The sequence below is a fragment of the Vicugna pacos genome, chromosome 5 (genome assembly GCF_048564905.1).
Source record: "Vicugna pacos chromosome 5, VicPac4, whole genome shotgun sequence".
Taxonomy (NCBI): domain Eukaryota; kingdom Metazoa; phylum Chordata; class Mammalia; order Artiodactyla; family Camelidae; genus Vicugna; species Vicugna pacos.
Window position 1 is genome coordinate 79,809,036 of NC_132991.1, and position 14,572 is coordinate 79,823,607.

General features: G+C 46.8%; 2 protein-coding genes across 8 annotated transcripts in view; one reads left to right on the top strand and one right to left on the bottom strand.

The window, feature by feature from the left end:
- Positions 1 to 6,438, bottom strand: RNF25 (ring finger protein 25). 2 transcript variants are annotated; one of them, XM_006207252.3, is made up of 10 exons: positions 6,275 to 6,438; positions 3,867 to 3,941; positions 3,520 to 3,622; positions 3,367 to 3,434; positions 3,199 to 3,268; positions 1,966 to 2,037; positions 1,734 to 1,877; positions 1,290 to 1,379; positions 861 to 995; positions 1 to 658 (listed from the first exon to the last, which is right to left on the bottom strand). In XM_006207252.3, the coding sequence occupies exons 1-10, from the start codon at positions 6,313 to 6,315 to the stop codon at positions 80 to 82; spliced, it is 1,377 nt and encodes a 458-aa protein (XP_006207314.1). In that variant the 5' UTR covers positions 6,316 to 6,438; the 3' UTR covers positions 1 to 79. The 2 variants fall into 2 exon arrangements, with proteins under 2 accessions (XP_006207314.1, XP_006207313.1); XM_006207251.4 differs by having other exon boundaries at positions 1,290 to 1,382.
- STK36 (serine/threonine kinase 36) overlaps positions 6,392 to 14,572 on the top strand; it is a 21,734-nt gene continuing 13,553 nt past the window's right edge. For 2 of the 6 annotated variants that reach the window (XM_006207250.4, XM_072961660.1), the window contains exons 1-10: positions 6,522 to 6,612; positions 7,166 to 7,340; positions 8,221 to 8,361; positions 8,472 to 8,549; positions 9,696 to 9,826; positions 10,065 to 10,314; positions 11,714 to 11,807; positions 12,093 to 12,262; positions 12,428 to 12,615; positions 13,117 to 13,216. In XM_006207250.4, coding sequence (XP_006207312.1) covers positions 7,257 to 7,340; positions 8,221 to 8,361; positions 8,472 to 8,549; positions 9,696 to 9,826; positions 10,065 to 10,314; positions 11,714 to 11,807; positions 12,093 to 12,262; positions 12,428 to 12,615; positions 13,117 to 13,216 — 1,236 coding nt within the window. In that variant the 5' untranslated portion in view covers positions 6,522 to 6,612; positions 7,166 to 7,256. Of the gene's footprint in view, positions 6,613 to 6,649; positions 6,711 to 6,758; positions 6,779 to 6,977; positions 7,123 to 7,165; positions 7,341 to 8,220; positions 8,362 to 8,471; positions 8,550 to 9,695; positions 9,827 to 10,064; positions 10,315 to 11,713; positions 11,808 to 12,092; positions 12,263 to 12,427; positions 12,616 to 13,116; positions 13,217 to 14,572 lie in introns of those variants that run through there. The other 4 variants (XM_031678000.2, XM_031677999.2, XM_072961659.1 and 1 more) reach the window with 4 other exon arrangements.

A 14,572-nucleotide genomic window follows, 5' to 3' on the forward strand; every position in this document is an offset into this window, starting at 1 on the left:
TTCAGTAAGGAAAGCCAAACAAGGCCAAATCTCTTTATTGCCCGCTCCACCCCCCCTTCCCTGTCCCCCCATGGTACTGCTAGGAACCATCCTCAGATTCGAGGCTCAGGGGCTCCCTTCGAGTACCAGGCCGGTAGGCTCCTCGACCCCGAGGCAGGCGGGGGTAGGAAGAAGCTGGTGTCCGACCCTTGGCGCGCTCCCAGCGGGCACAGTCCCGAGTCCTGCGGGGTGGGGGACCCTGCCAGTTGCCAGGCCCCTTCTCTTGGGGAAGACCCTCAACCCCTTGATTACGAGGCTCTGGCTTTAGGTCCATGGGCTCCTTGAGGGGCCCCTCAGGAGGTGGCAGTTCCTGGGTGTCACTGGTGCCTTTGAGGGCATTGCACTCCCCTCCCTTTAGGTGCTTCCGTTCGGGCTGTCTCCAGGGGCCTCGACTGGCCCGGGGGGGATCTAACATAGCTTTCTGGGTCTCGCCCAGCTTTTGCTGATTTGGCCCAGCCCCTGGAATCTTCTCACATGTGTACTGGGAGGCCACAGGCAGAGGAGCCGACAGGGTGGTTTGAGCAGCTGATGAGGTGGGTGGTTCTGTGGCAAGGGCACCGGGTGGGTGGGATCCTCTAGAGGCATCCACAGCTGACTCAGGTTCCAAAGGGGCAGGAGGCTAGAAAGAAGTGAGCAGATGCAGTGAAGGAGATGCAGCTCCTCAAACCAGGAACTGCAGGCCCCTCACCACTGTCTGAGCCAAACGCCATCAGCCTATCACCTCCCCGCGGTAGAACAAAGCTCACCTGAGGGCCAGGGCAGAGGGGTGTTGGTAGGAAGGTTGATGTCATTAGGGGAGAAGAAGGAAACCCTTCCCTCACCTGCTGGAGGCTGATGAAGTACCGGTTACGCTCAGCCTCAAGGTCAATGATGCCCCCTCTCTCCTGCTGTCTCTGGTAGAGCCTTTTGCGTTCTTCTTGCTGGCGCAAGCTCTCTGCATCAGGCTGGTACAGCTCCTGGAGAGAAGGGAGCAGAATGGCAGGGAGTAAATAAAGAGGAGAAGGCAGACTCGAAACTCCTGCCCTTCCAGGACTGCCTCAAGAGATCTGCACAAGGTTCTTGGTTTTATCCTTTAGATTTGGACTGCTGAGCAAAGCTCTGGGCTCCCAGTGGGGGCCGTAGCTCTGCAGAGATGGCCTAGGCAGCTTGAGCCCAATTCCAGAGATCCCATTCAAGGCAGACAAGATGCCATTCCTCCCTCCTTGAAAATAACATTATTCTTGGCTCAGACTAGCAGAGAGTTCCCTCACCATGGGCTGTTGGGGTTCAGGGGCTGCTTTCAGTGAGGCAAGATCATACACGAGGGGTTCTCTGCACACTGGACACTGCACACCAACAGCCTTCTGAAAAGAGAGGAGATATCACACCTCTGCTTCCCAGCCCCGTGCTCGCCAGCTGTCTAACGCAGTCGGCCAGCCACATCTGCAGAGGGCTGGGACGGAAGGGCACAGGCACACTTGTTCAGCAGTGAGGTGGGACAGAGTAGGGGCTGCCTAGCGAGAGATCTGGAACCTTCTGAAACCGCATGCAATAAGATTACATGTATATAAGGATGCCCTTTATAAGGGACAGAGGTAAGCCTTCATTAGTCTCAAAGGTAATATGAGCCTGGAAAGGCTAAGAAGGCACTGGGCTGGAGGGAAGGAAGAGGCTGAGAATTGGTGGTGTCAAGTGAGCAGGGGCCGCGGGTTGACCTGTTTGGCTGCAGCATGCTGCCGTTCCTGTTCCTGCTCCCGTCCTTGAGCCTGCAGCTCGTGCTCCATGTGCTGGATGTACCGAGCCAGGCAGTGGCAGTGGAAATAGTGGTAACAGGGTGTTTTGGTAAAGGCCTCCTTCTCCTAGAGGGAGTGCACTAAGTCAAAGCTCTCTCCCGAGCCCTCCACTGCCCGTCCCAAGCAGACCCCAGGTCCCAGGAGGGAAACTCACCTGGAAACCATAGAGGCAGATGACGCACTGACCATGGGGGATATTGTTATCTGTGAGAATCTCCTTCCCTTTCTGAGCGGAGAGAGGACACTGATCAAACAGGGATGCATGGGCCAGAACTGTGAGCAAAACTTGTCTATTACTCCCAGGAGTGACTGGCTGGCCAGTCTCCCACTGAGCCAGTTTGCCTTGTGTTCATGTATTTCTGTCTTGGTGATGCTTCCTTGGCTTGGAATCTTTCCTCCTCCACATCTCTGCCCTCCCCCCAAATCTGTCCAGCTGCAAAATCCAATTTAATTGTTTTTTGACTCAGTAAGTCACCTTTAATACATCTTGGAGATGAAAATATACCTTAAATGAGAAAAAAAAGTTCAATTGAAACGTTTTGGGAGGCCTTTCTTGGTTAACCCTCTTTTGAGTATCACCTCCCCAATGAGCCTGTTCTGGAGTCACCTATTAGAAAGGAAGTGAAGGCATGGACACCCCAAACGGACAGAGAATTCAAAAGGCATCAGGTTGAGCTATGAAATATGCATTTGTGCTGCTGTTGGAATAGCTAATACTCTGGAATTCCACGAAGTTCAAAGCTGCATCATGGAGGCCTGACTCAGGAGTGCTACAGTGGTCTATGCCCCCTCAGACTCCAGGCCATCCACCTTTGACCTTTTCTGAACATTTTTCTTGAAAACTCAATGGAAAAACAAGACTATTTGTGTTTGTGATCTCAAAACAAAAAAGTCATCTATGTACATGAACCTGTAGCTCTAGGTGTTGTTTCATGTGGGTTGTTTCCTTCACTAGGCTAGAAACTCTTTGAGTAAAAGAACCATGACCTTTTCTAGCCAGCTCCAATGGCAGACTAGTCTTTAAATGTTCATTTATGGCTAGACCCTCTAGGCAAGATCCGTATCTCTTGCTACTTTCAGTTGCCAGAGCCGAGAGAACAAGAAATGCACTCAAACTGAAGCAAGACAGATCCACGTTAAGGAGGAAAAGTAATTTTCTGTCAAGATGCTGGAACAGGCAACTTGGAGAAGCTACAGAATGGTCTTTTGGGGAGATTTTTGAAACATAAGAAAGTCTCATCTTTCTGGATCAGTTTAGGCCTTACCCGAAAAAGAACTAAATGAATGTCTCCAGATATATTTAAGATTCTAGGCTCATAGCCTCCCTTGGGAGAAACTGCTCTAGCTGGAAGGGAAGGACATTTCCCCAGGCTAGCACACCTCTTACCTCGATGAGTTCATAGAGCATGGCAGTACCCAGCCCAGCCTTAGCCACGTGGCTCAGTGCCTGTGAGATCCTGGAGGAAAAGCACAAAGCATACATCAGGCCTGCCCCCTTCCCTCACCTCACTGAGCTGTATCCCAAGTACTCCCTGCTCTGACCAGCCTTACTTACTTGTGGATCTGTTCATCTGAGAGTCCTCGGGGGTTACGGATAGAGATCTCTGGCACCTCATATGGATACTAGAGGGAGAAAATAATCAAGTTACTGTGAAGCACTGTACTCCAAGGCCTCTCCTCTTCCTCTGCCATGAAGTAGAGGCCTCACCTGTGCTGGGACCTGAAGCACCAGAGTGAAGCAGACATACTGTGAATCCTGGTCTTCTGCAGTGGCAGGGTGCAGGGTGATGCAGATCTCCCATGGTGACGATCTGCAGGTGGATGGAGTGGAGACCTGGGATGTGACTGGGCGGGGACTTGAGGGCTGGGGAGGGTGGGGGTGAGACAGTCAAGCGAGCAGATGAAGTAAGTATTGGACTCTTTCTTTTGGGGAAATTAAAGGAATAATTCTGTCTACATGACAGAAATATTATCTCTAAATCAAGGCTCACAGATACTGCATGGTATTCTCTTATTACTAAGGGGACTCCCGCCCACCTCTAGGTGAATACGTACCTGCCATTTCCTTTAACCACTTGTAGTTCATCCAGATAGATAGACTCTAACACTTCAACTTCCGAAGGAAGGACCCTAGAGAGAAGGGGGAGATTGACTCACCATTTTAGCTCTCCCTATTAAAGCCTAGTAAGGCTTTGCAGAAAAATGGCATTCTGCCTGAGTGTGTTCTCTTGCTAATCTCCATAAAAATGAGGGACACGTGTTTCCTTAAGTAGTCAAGTGGCCAGGGAGGAAGCATGGGACTCAAGAACTTTAGAGATCATTTCTGCCATCAGATGAGAAAATGGATTCCCAAGAGGATGAAAATGACTAGCCCAAATCTCAGGGATTAACAGGGGCAGAAACGGGTCTAGAGCTAGGTTTCCTGACACCCTGTATAAGTTTCATTGCACTGTTAGCTGTTCCTTAGTGGTCATCTCTCTGATCCAGAAATATGATGTTCATTGATTAGCATTAAGTTTACCAATATCACTCCTGACTTTCCCTATACCACCATTTGTGGATCCCAGTGTGTATACACACTGCCAATACCAGGCACAGTAAACCTTCTCAAAGGAGATACCAATCTGAACAGAACAGATCTATGTGTGGTATAAAGGCTGTGTTGTAGTGGTAGAACCATTAGCCTCAGATTCAGTAATAGGTACCAATCACTTACCAGCTATGTGATCTGAGTACTTACTTATATCTATAAGCCTGAATTACCTTGTCCATCATATATAGATAATACCACCTACTCTCCAGGGTTATAGTGATGAAATCTAATTTGTTTATAGTATTTTAGCCATAGTACCTAGTTTATATCTTTTTTCCTATTTGTTTAACCTTCTCCCTTAAAAGAAAAGCAGGAAGGATGTAGTCAATATCTGATGTATTTCTGACCCTTGCTGTCTGGTTGATCTAGATCAGCCTGTCCAAGTCAGGATCCAGTGGTCCTGATATAAATCAGAGGACACACGTTTAATCACAGAAGCAGTAGCTGTAATGACATGGAAGATGAGTGACTGTCTTGAGTCCACAGGTCTACCCAAATACACGGAAAGCTACATGCTTGGTTTGCTTTCTCATAGTTATACTGTCCCTTCTTCACCAGGAGCAAGGCTGCCCTAGCATGACGCACATATATATACAGATTATATATAGTGGTTCTCAAAACTTTAAGTCTTAGGCAGACACCTCAAAATATAAAATAGATCACAAAGATAACAGGGGAGTTCTGGTTGACATAAGCGTCAGAGTCTGGAGCACCACGGGCTAGCTGTGCAATCACGCCCTCTCCACAGCGCAAAGTGTCTCCTCTGAATCTTAAAGTCCCCCTGAACAGGTTGAAAACCACAAGTCTGGATGGTCTCAGTAAAGGCCAGCACTGGTTAGGCTCCCTGAACCAAAGGAACACTGAGGTATAGCTGTCACATGAGGCCCTTCAATACTTCACCCACCCAACCTGTGACTTCGGCCCTGGATATGAGAGATGGGATGGTGATAAGGTGGTGACAAAAAATGGTGGGGGGATGGGTGGGATTGTAGAATGTCCTGATACTAAGAACATGAGATTTAGAGTCAGACAACTTGGATTCCTAATCATATGTACCTTTTGACAAATCATTTTACCTCTTCAGGCCTTACCTAGTCTCTGCAGGTACCTACACCTCAGAGTTATTAATGAAAAGGAGGCTTATGTATGTTACAAATCCATCTGTAATCCTCTCAACTATTCTATGAGGTAGTTGCCACACCCACTTTTTTTTTTTTTACAGCTGACACTGACACACAGAAGCTATGTGGCCTGGTCAGCATCACAGCTAATAAAATATTAAGTGAACCCACATTTATCTATTTCCAAATCCTAGAGTCCTTCCAGGTTCTGATCTCTTGTTAAGAATGCTTGAGAGAAGGACTAGGAGAGCTTTTTGTGAGATGTAAAGCTATTCAGACAACAGTCCTCATTAATGCTGTCGGGGAGGGGGAAGGTTGAGAAAAGCCTCAACGGAAACAGACTGATCCAAGGGGAAAGGGGGACGGGAACTGGAGGACATCGATTCCGGGAAGTAAAAGGGAGAGGGGAAGAGAACTGATAAGCAGACATCCGCCGGGACCCTGAGCAAATCTACCTCGGAAGGAGAGAATGGGACACGATAAAGCCGGAGGAGACGAGATCTAACTAGATAAGGCGTGGCCCGAACTGGCCAGGCCGGCGCAGATGCGGTCTCCTTTCGGTCAGATCAGCGCCCCTCCACCCACCCGCTCCCCAGTCCAGAACTCTTTTAGGGTGAAATGTCAGCGTCTCTGCCATCCCTCATCCCTCGTCCCGCCCTACACGCCCGCCATACGGACAGTTCCCTGCAGCTGCTAGTAGCCCGGACCGGATCCAGTCGGTCAGCCAAAGCCCAGGTCCCCAAAGTTACCAGTCCTCTTCCCCTGCAGTTGCCGACGCAGATGCCGCCATGTCTTCTGCAGCCCACAGCCGGAACCGGAAATACTCTCGGGGAAGTCGGAGGCGGTAGGTTAAGCCCAGGAGGATGGCTAGCGGCCGTTTCTAGGCAACCGCAGACTCCGGGTCCTTAGACGGTCCTGATGGCCAAGGGACGGTTCGGATGTGCCCTAGGAAGTGTCTATGGGCTATCCACCGTCTCTTCCACACGCCTGAACGCCTTTGTCCTCCGGACCTCCGACCAGTTCTAGAGAGTAAAATGGGTAACAATGGGAGTCTAAAGAGACACGCAGTTGGGGGTGGAGAAGAATGGTAAGTCAGGCAAAGTACGCAGGCAGCTAGAAGGGGCGGGGCTGAAGGCCAGCGTTGGCGCCCCGCGGCCTGAGGAGCTGGGAGCTCCTAGACTGGGGGTGAGAGAGGGGCTCCTGTCTGCTAAGCGCGAGGGCAGAGCGTGTGGGCGGGGGTGCTGAGGATGTTGGTAATGTCAGGAACTTTGAGGAGGCTGGAAGGGGTGGGGTCTGTGAGCGAGGCTGGGTTGGAGGTGGGCGGGGTCGGGTAGGCGAAGCTGGGTGGAGAGGGCGGGGTGGAGGGGAGAAGCTGAGTGAAGTGGGCAGTGATCCGATGGGCGTGGCTGGGTGGAAGGATACGGGGAACACGGAGTTGGGTGGTAACCAAGTTGGGCGGTAACCAAGTTGGGCTGGGGGGCAGGAGGAGAAAAGGAGGGAGAACTACATGAGGCGCTCTGCTCCAGGATCTCATCTCTCCATCCACTCCACCCTACCTTGTTTATGAGTCCTGGATTGTTATGAAAAAGAGGAAAAGGCAAGATGGCTAACATTAAATCTTTCTTCCATGCCCGAACCAGGCCTCCCAGATGTGTGGAACTGTCCCTGGAGCTGTAGCCCTTCACCATCATCTCTACCTTCTTCCTTCTGAGGGATCCTAAAATCTCTATCATGGAAAAGTACCACGTGTTGGAGATGATTGGAGAAGGCTCTTTTGGGAGGGTGTACAAGGGTCGAAGAAAATACAGTGCTCAGGTGGTGAAAAAAGAGGGATATTTCTTGGGTGGGATTCCACACCCTCAATTCCAGTGGAGAATGGGACCAGAATACTGACCTGTATTTCTAAGACACTGACTCCTCATACTTTTTATGGAGTGTGCGTTCTGAAGTTGGATTACTTGGGTTCACATCCCAGCTCCACCGCTTTCTCACCTTAGAACTATGGACAGATTACTCAACCTCTCTATGTCTCAGGTTCCTCATCTATAGAATGAAAATTAAAACAGTATCTGATTCATGGGGTTTGATAATTAAGTGTAATGTCACACTGAATCACTTAGTACAATGCCTGGCACCTAGTAAACAACAAATTATTATTATTTTTATTATTGGTCTCTATCATACCAGGCAATAAGTCATAAACGACTTGAACTCTATTCTTCCCTCTTCATTTTTCCATCCTTCCCTTTCCCCTAAATCCCTTAAATCTTGAGTTCTTTTTTTTTTTTTGGCTTTTGTTTGTTTATTTTTTGCATGAGAGGGAGGTAATTCGATGTATTTATTTATTTATTTATTTTGATGGAGGTACTGAGGATTGAACCTAGAACCTCATGCATGCTAAGCATGCACTCTACCACTGAGCTATACTCTCCCACAAATCTTGAGTTCTTTATCCAGATCAGAACACCTCTCCCAGAGTCCACCAAAGGTATCTGTCTGGCAGAGGCTGTTTCCTCCTAGGGCGAGAGGTAGGGGAAGCCTGGATAAAGCCTGGGTGCCAGGGGGATAAGTGGAGTAGGAGACTAGCAGATATAATGAGAATTGCTCAAACAGCTTAAAGTCTGAGTTCTGGAGCTCTGAGGCTAATGTTTCAGTAGTGTGGTTAGACCTTGACTCTTCATCTTACCACTGACAGGTGGTGGCCCTGAAGTTCATTCCAAAATTGGGACGCTCAGAGAAGGAGCTGAGGAATCTGCAACGAGAGATTGAAATCATGCGGGGTCTGTGGCATCCCAACATTGTGCATATGCTTGACAGCTTCGAGACTGACAAAGAGGTGCACTGCAGTTTGGGGTCACCTCTCCCCAAGAAGAAGGGTCTCAGGAATTTCCCAGCCTCAAAATGCATAAATCTGCATAAATCAGTACCATTGCCTTCTCCCTGCAGGTGGTGGTGGTGACAGACTATGCTGAGGGAGAGCTATTTCAGATCCTAGAAGATGATGGAAAACTTCCTGAAGACCAGGTATGTTTCCTGGCTCAAATTTCTCCCATACCTGGCCTCTCCTCAGATTAAGGACTGGTAAGGTAAGCTGAGGGCACTGAGAATGTCCATTTTGAAAACTCCTGAGTGAAATATGAGTCTAGATGTGTATAGAACCAGAATGACGTGACAGTACAGTCTGTGGATGCTGGAACCCAAATCTTTGAGTACAAAGGCTGGATCTGCTACTTTCTAGCTGAATCTTCTTGGACAAGCTACTTTAACCTCTCTCTGTTCAGTGTCCTCATTTTAAAGTGAAAATAATAATAATTTCTACCTCATAAGGCTATTGTGAGAATTAGTGAGTTAATTTATGTAAAGTGTTTTTTAAAAGAATACTTAACATGCAGTGTTCAATATAGTTAGCTATTATAAATGTTGTTGTTAACATTAGGCACTTTTAGGGAAGAAGGGCCAATGTGATGGTACCAGAAAGGCAGGAAGGAATAAGGGCTGTGGTTAAAGCAGCATTCACCACCAAGACACAGTGGTTAGCATTGGGACTTGGTTGAACACATTCAGGCATACTCATTCTAGAGATTTTTCTGTACTCTAGCAAGTAGGCTTTTCTCAGGACTTCCTGTAACAGCATTCTGTTTTCTTCTGAGCACTCATCATTATTTGTAAGTCATAATCTTATTTGTTTTGTCTTGTTTGTTTGCCTGACTACTTCTCTTACAAAAGGGACTTTGTCGTATTAAATAACAGCTAATGTATATTGAATGTTTATTAAGTGCCAGGCACCATTCTGAGCATTACATTACTTTACGTGCTTTAACTCATTTAATCCTCACAATAATCCTGTAAGTGGTATCATTATTGACACCTTACAGACAGTTGATGAATCTGACAGGCACAAGATTGTTGGCCTGTGGTCATGCAGCTAGTAAGTGAGACTCATTACCTTTTCCTTGAATGAATGAATGAATGAATAAATGAATGAACAAGTGAAAGGATGAGTGAATAGGGGAGCAAGAATTAAAGAAGGTATGATGTGAAGCTGTGGAAGAAAGACAAGGAAGAGAAGGTCACATCAGCAATAGTAGCAGAGCAGAGTCTTGGGCTCATTATCAGGCTCCTTCCTCTGACCTCTCCTTTCCTCCTCCTACCTGACTGTTTGACCCCTAGGTTCAGGCCATTGCTGCCCAGTTGGTGTCTGCCCTCTATTATCTGCACTCCCACCGCATCCTTCACCGAGACATGAAGCCTCAGAACATCCTCCTTGCCAAGGGTGGTGGCATCAAGCTCTGTGACTTTGGGTGAGGAGCTTGACCTTCCGTCTCTACTTCCAGTTCTGTAGAGAGTCTTAGACCATATGCTTGACTTCCTTGGGCCTCATTTTAGAACCTAGGCTGGAGACTGGAATTTATGCTGGGTCTTTTGGAAGGTGCTCTCTCTGTTTGGGTTGGGGGTATTTCATACAATGATAGCAGCAACTAGGTCTAGTTTTTATTGAATATTTCTCTCTTTCCATTTCCACTCCATCATGTCATGCAGATTTGCCCGGGCTATGAGTACCAACACGATGGTGCTGACATCCATTAAAGGCACACCACTCTACATGTCTCCAGAGCTGGTGGAAGAACGACCATACGACCACACTGCAGACCTCTGGTCTGTGGGCTGCATACTGTATGAGTTGGCAGTAGGCACCCCTCCCTTCTATACCACAAGCATCTTTCAGCTGATCAGCCTCATTCTCAAGGACCCTGTGCGCTGGCCCCCCACCATTAGTCCTTGCTTCAAGGTACTGAATATTGAAGGGTTACTTTTGCATCAGAAACCTGTCTTCCTCTGCCCCATTCCCTTTTTCACAATTTTTTCCGGAGCTAGGGCTGTACTTGTAGTTTCTGAATTAATGCAGGAGCTGGGGCAAGCTGCCTTGCTTTTTTACTCCAGGGGCATGTTCTGGAAGGGTGTTCTAAAGTCTGCCAAACTTGGGAGTAACAGCCCCTCCTTGGGCCAGGCTTATCTTGATCACAATGGAAAGGTAATTTCAAGACACCAGAGAGATACTGGTCCCTTTACATATGTATCTCTGTCTACTCATTTCCTGTCTAATGCAGTGTCCATATGATTTCTAGATTTGCCAACACAGCTGTCAGTCCTCTTCCTGAAAGAAGGACTCTTCAGGTATACAAACTAGCTCAGTGATTGGGGACAGAGGATTGAGGTGGTGCCTGCTAATTGCAGCTAAGTCTCAGCAGGAGGGAGTAAGGGAGGAAAAAGACCCTTTTTATTTCTTTTCTAGGGCAAGATTTGGGCCTTCAGTAAAATTTAAATGCAACCTTCTCCCACAGTGAAATCTCATTATAGCTTTCCTTTGTCCAAGATGAAAAGGGACAAGTTTCTCCCTAACCTATTTAGTTGAGAGAGGCCCAAATAATTATCAAAAAGAATGTAACAGAAGAAACTTAAGTGGATGCTATACAAAGGATATTCTTTCTTCCTTAGGGCAGATATGCAGGTATCTCCAGCAAGAGCCATAATGTGCTAATCACCTTGTTTTAGAACAGTGGTCCTAATTAATCTACTAGTACCTTCTATTCCTATTTCAGGCCCAGCTGAGAATGTCCCCAAAGATACCTCATAACAGATGTACTCTTTTTAGATACAGTCTCCCTACCCCTCCACCATCTGAAGACTTGCTGAAAGATTTGTTTTTGAGTGCTCCCAAACCTGTCTTTACACAATGACTTGTGCATATGAGTGTGCTTTTAATTATAAATGCATTTGTTCCTACCCAGCGCAAACAAACCACAGTCAAAGGGAGGGCAAAGTGAGCAGTTTGGGACTCCCATGAATGTTTGCTTTCTGAAAATGATTGTGAAGGTGACATCCCTCTTTCTTAGTTTTTTCTTACTTCTTCACGTACTGGTGACATTGAGATTTCTGGTTTTACTTCTGGGGTTCTAAAATGTCCTGGGCCATGGACAGGAATTGGGGCTCCCCTGGAAGTGAGGCAGTGAGATCTGTCCATGATTTTGGCCCGGGAAATGAGGCCTAAGATAGGATTAGAGAGGATTTGATCAAGACCAGCTAGTCTACTGAAAGAATGGACTCAGGAGTCTTGGTTTGCCGGTTCTGATGAGTTAGAGGAGTCTGTAGAGAAGTGCAGGCTGATGGGGTGTCCTTTCTCTCCACAGAACTTCCTGCAGGGACTGCTCACCAAGGATCCCCAGCAGCGTCTCTCCTGGCCAGACCTCTTACATCACCCCTTTATTGCTGGTCGTGTCACCAGTGAGTCCTAAGGGTTCCTGGGCTCTTGTGCTTCCCTAGTACGCTATCCAGTTAACACCAATATTGGGATCCAACGTGTATTCTTTACGCCACCAGCTTGAATTTTCTTCCTAGGCCTTTGCATGACCCTTGCCATTTCCCTTGCAACCCCCCTCCCTCTTTGTCACTTTGTCAGTAGGGTCCCCTTCCACAGAAGCCTGGAGACACTGAAGTTGTCTCTGGCCAAATGGCAATGGTGGCATGGCTCCAGTATGATCATGTCTTCCCCCTCTTCTCTCCCTGCAGTATTAACTGAGCCAGGAGGCCCAGATTTGGGTACCCCATTCACCAGTCGCCTTCCCCCAGAACTTCAAGTCCTAAAGGACCAACAGGCACATCGGCTGGCCCCCAAGGGCAATCGATCTCGCATCTTGCGTCAAGCCTGTAAACGCATGGCAGAGGAGGCCAAGCAGAAGGTGTGTGGGACAGGGGACAGTGTGTGACATAATCAGGCTAGTGACTGGGGGAGTTGGAGAAGGAGGGTGACTTTCTAGGATTGGGGAAGGGCCACAAAAAGGAGTCATACTGCCTTATGGCAACCAAAGAGTTCTGACTCGGTGTCTCCTGCTCATTTCCTACAGAAACAGCAGAACACAGGACCTCCCCTTGAGCAAGAGGATGGGACCAACAAGGTGGCTTCTGGCACATCTCCTCTGCCCAGACCAAAGACCACTCCTCAGAAACCGGGCCTCTTGGCTGGGATCTTGACCTCAGAAATGAAGAGCAGCTGGGCTGAGTGGGGGGCTGGGGAGGCTCCCCCTGCACCTCGGTAAGGAGGGTATAGCCAAAGATTTATAGGGTGAGGCGTCTTACAGGTTGTTGACTTTAGCCAAAGCAAATATAACATGGTCCATGTCACTCACCACTGCCTAAATATGGACAGGGCCTTGGGAGTCTGAGTCCTGGGTTCTTCTAATTTGAGATACTTTCCTGATTAATCAGGAAATGGGGACTTTCTTTTCTTTATGCCTCAGTTGTATATTAACTGAAAGGGAAAGAATCATCTCCATGCAAAAGGGAAGATTATTTGAGCTGAGAGTCACAGGTGAAAACCACTAAGGTAGATTTGGAAGGTAAAGTGGGAGGGCAGTCAGAGATGTGTGTGTAGTGGACATACCCTGTCCTGGCCATATCCCAGAAGGAAGTCTCCTCTAATCAATCCAATATGGCTTATTTTTCTTTCCTATCCTGGGCCTAGAGGGAGGGACACGGTAATGAACCCTAAGCCTCCAGGACTAGAACTCATCCTGCTCCTCGTGTTCTCTGGCAGGGAAAACTGGATTATCCAGGACTGTGAGCAAGCACTCCCAGAGCTGAGGCCAGAGGTGGTGGGCCGGCGGAGTCTTGACGCAGTGGACCTGGAAAATGAGGTGAGCCCTGGGGTCTCCTCTTGGCTTTGTCCCTGCCATGGAATGTTGGGTCTTGATAGATGTTTTCCATAACAGTGATTTGCAACCCTCCAAGTATGAGCTCCCCTTGTGTTTAAAAATTGCTTTCTTATTATTAACTTACAGATTTTATCTTATTTTATTTATTTTTAATTGAAGTACAATCAATTACAATGTGTCAATTTCTAGTGTATAGCACAATGTCCCAGTCATGCATATACATACATATATCCATAACTTATAGATTTTAAATGCATAGTACCTGAACATTCATTTGTCAGAAATTGTAATATATAAACAAGAAAGGAAAGTCTCTCTTGAGCCTTATCTCGGCCCCAGAGGTGTCTGTCTCCTGAACGTTCTATACTTTTACACATATGTGTATGTGCACACAGAATATATAGCTGGGCTATTTTTACATTACTGAGCCACCCCACATGTACTGTTTTGCCTCATGCTTACCATATGATCTGTTTTAAGGCTCTTTCTACATCTGAACATGTAGTTCTACTACAGTCTTTTGTGTTTAGGGTTTTAACTTTTTATTTTGAGAAGAATTCAGACTTAAAAAATAATTGTGAGACTAGCATGAAGAATTTCTATATACCCTTTCACCCAGATTTACCACTTGTTAAAATTTTGCCACATTTGCTTTATGATTTTCTTTCTCTATGTATGGACACATCATCTTTCTCAATCATTTTAGGATAAGTTGCAGACCTGCTTCTTTATCACCAAATACTTTAGTGTATATTTGCTAAGAGGAAGGTGACTGAGGCATTCGCACTGCCATGTTATAGTTATAGTCAGAAATGTAACACTGATATAATTCTGTTACTTAGTCTATAGTCCACATTCAGATTTTTCCAGTTGCTCCAGTAATGTTCTTTATAATAAAAAAACATTTTTCTCCGTGGTCCACAATCCAGCCCAGTATAACACATTGCCTTTAGTTGTTACACTTCATTAGTCTCCTTTAATCTGGAACAGTTCCTACTCTTTCTTTGTCTTTCATGATTGACAGCTTTGAGATGCACAGGTTGGTTGTTTTGTTGAATGTTCCTCAGACTGATATTTCCTCATAATTGGATTCAAGTTATGCATTTTGGGTGGAAACTACATAAGTGATGCATCCTCAGTATTGCGATCTTTTTAATGACTTCATGGTATTTCCTAATATGGATGTGCCAAGATTTATTATTCCATTGCAGACTGGCTTTATGGTATTTCCAATTTTTTATTATTATTTGTTATTCCATTTTTTTTGTTATTGTATTAACCATGCAACAGACATCTTCCTAGGTATCTCTTTATGCACACATAGCAGTGTTCTCCAAG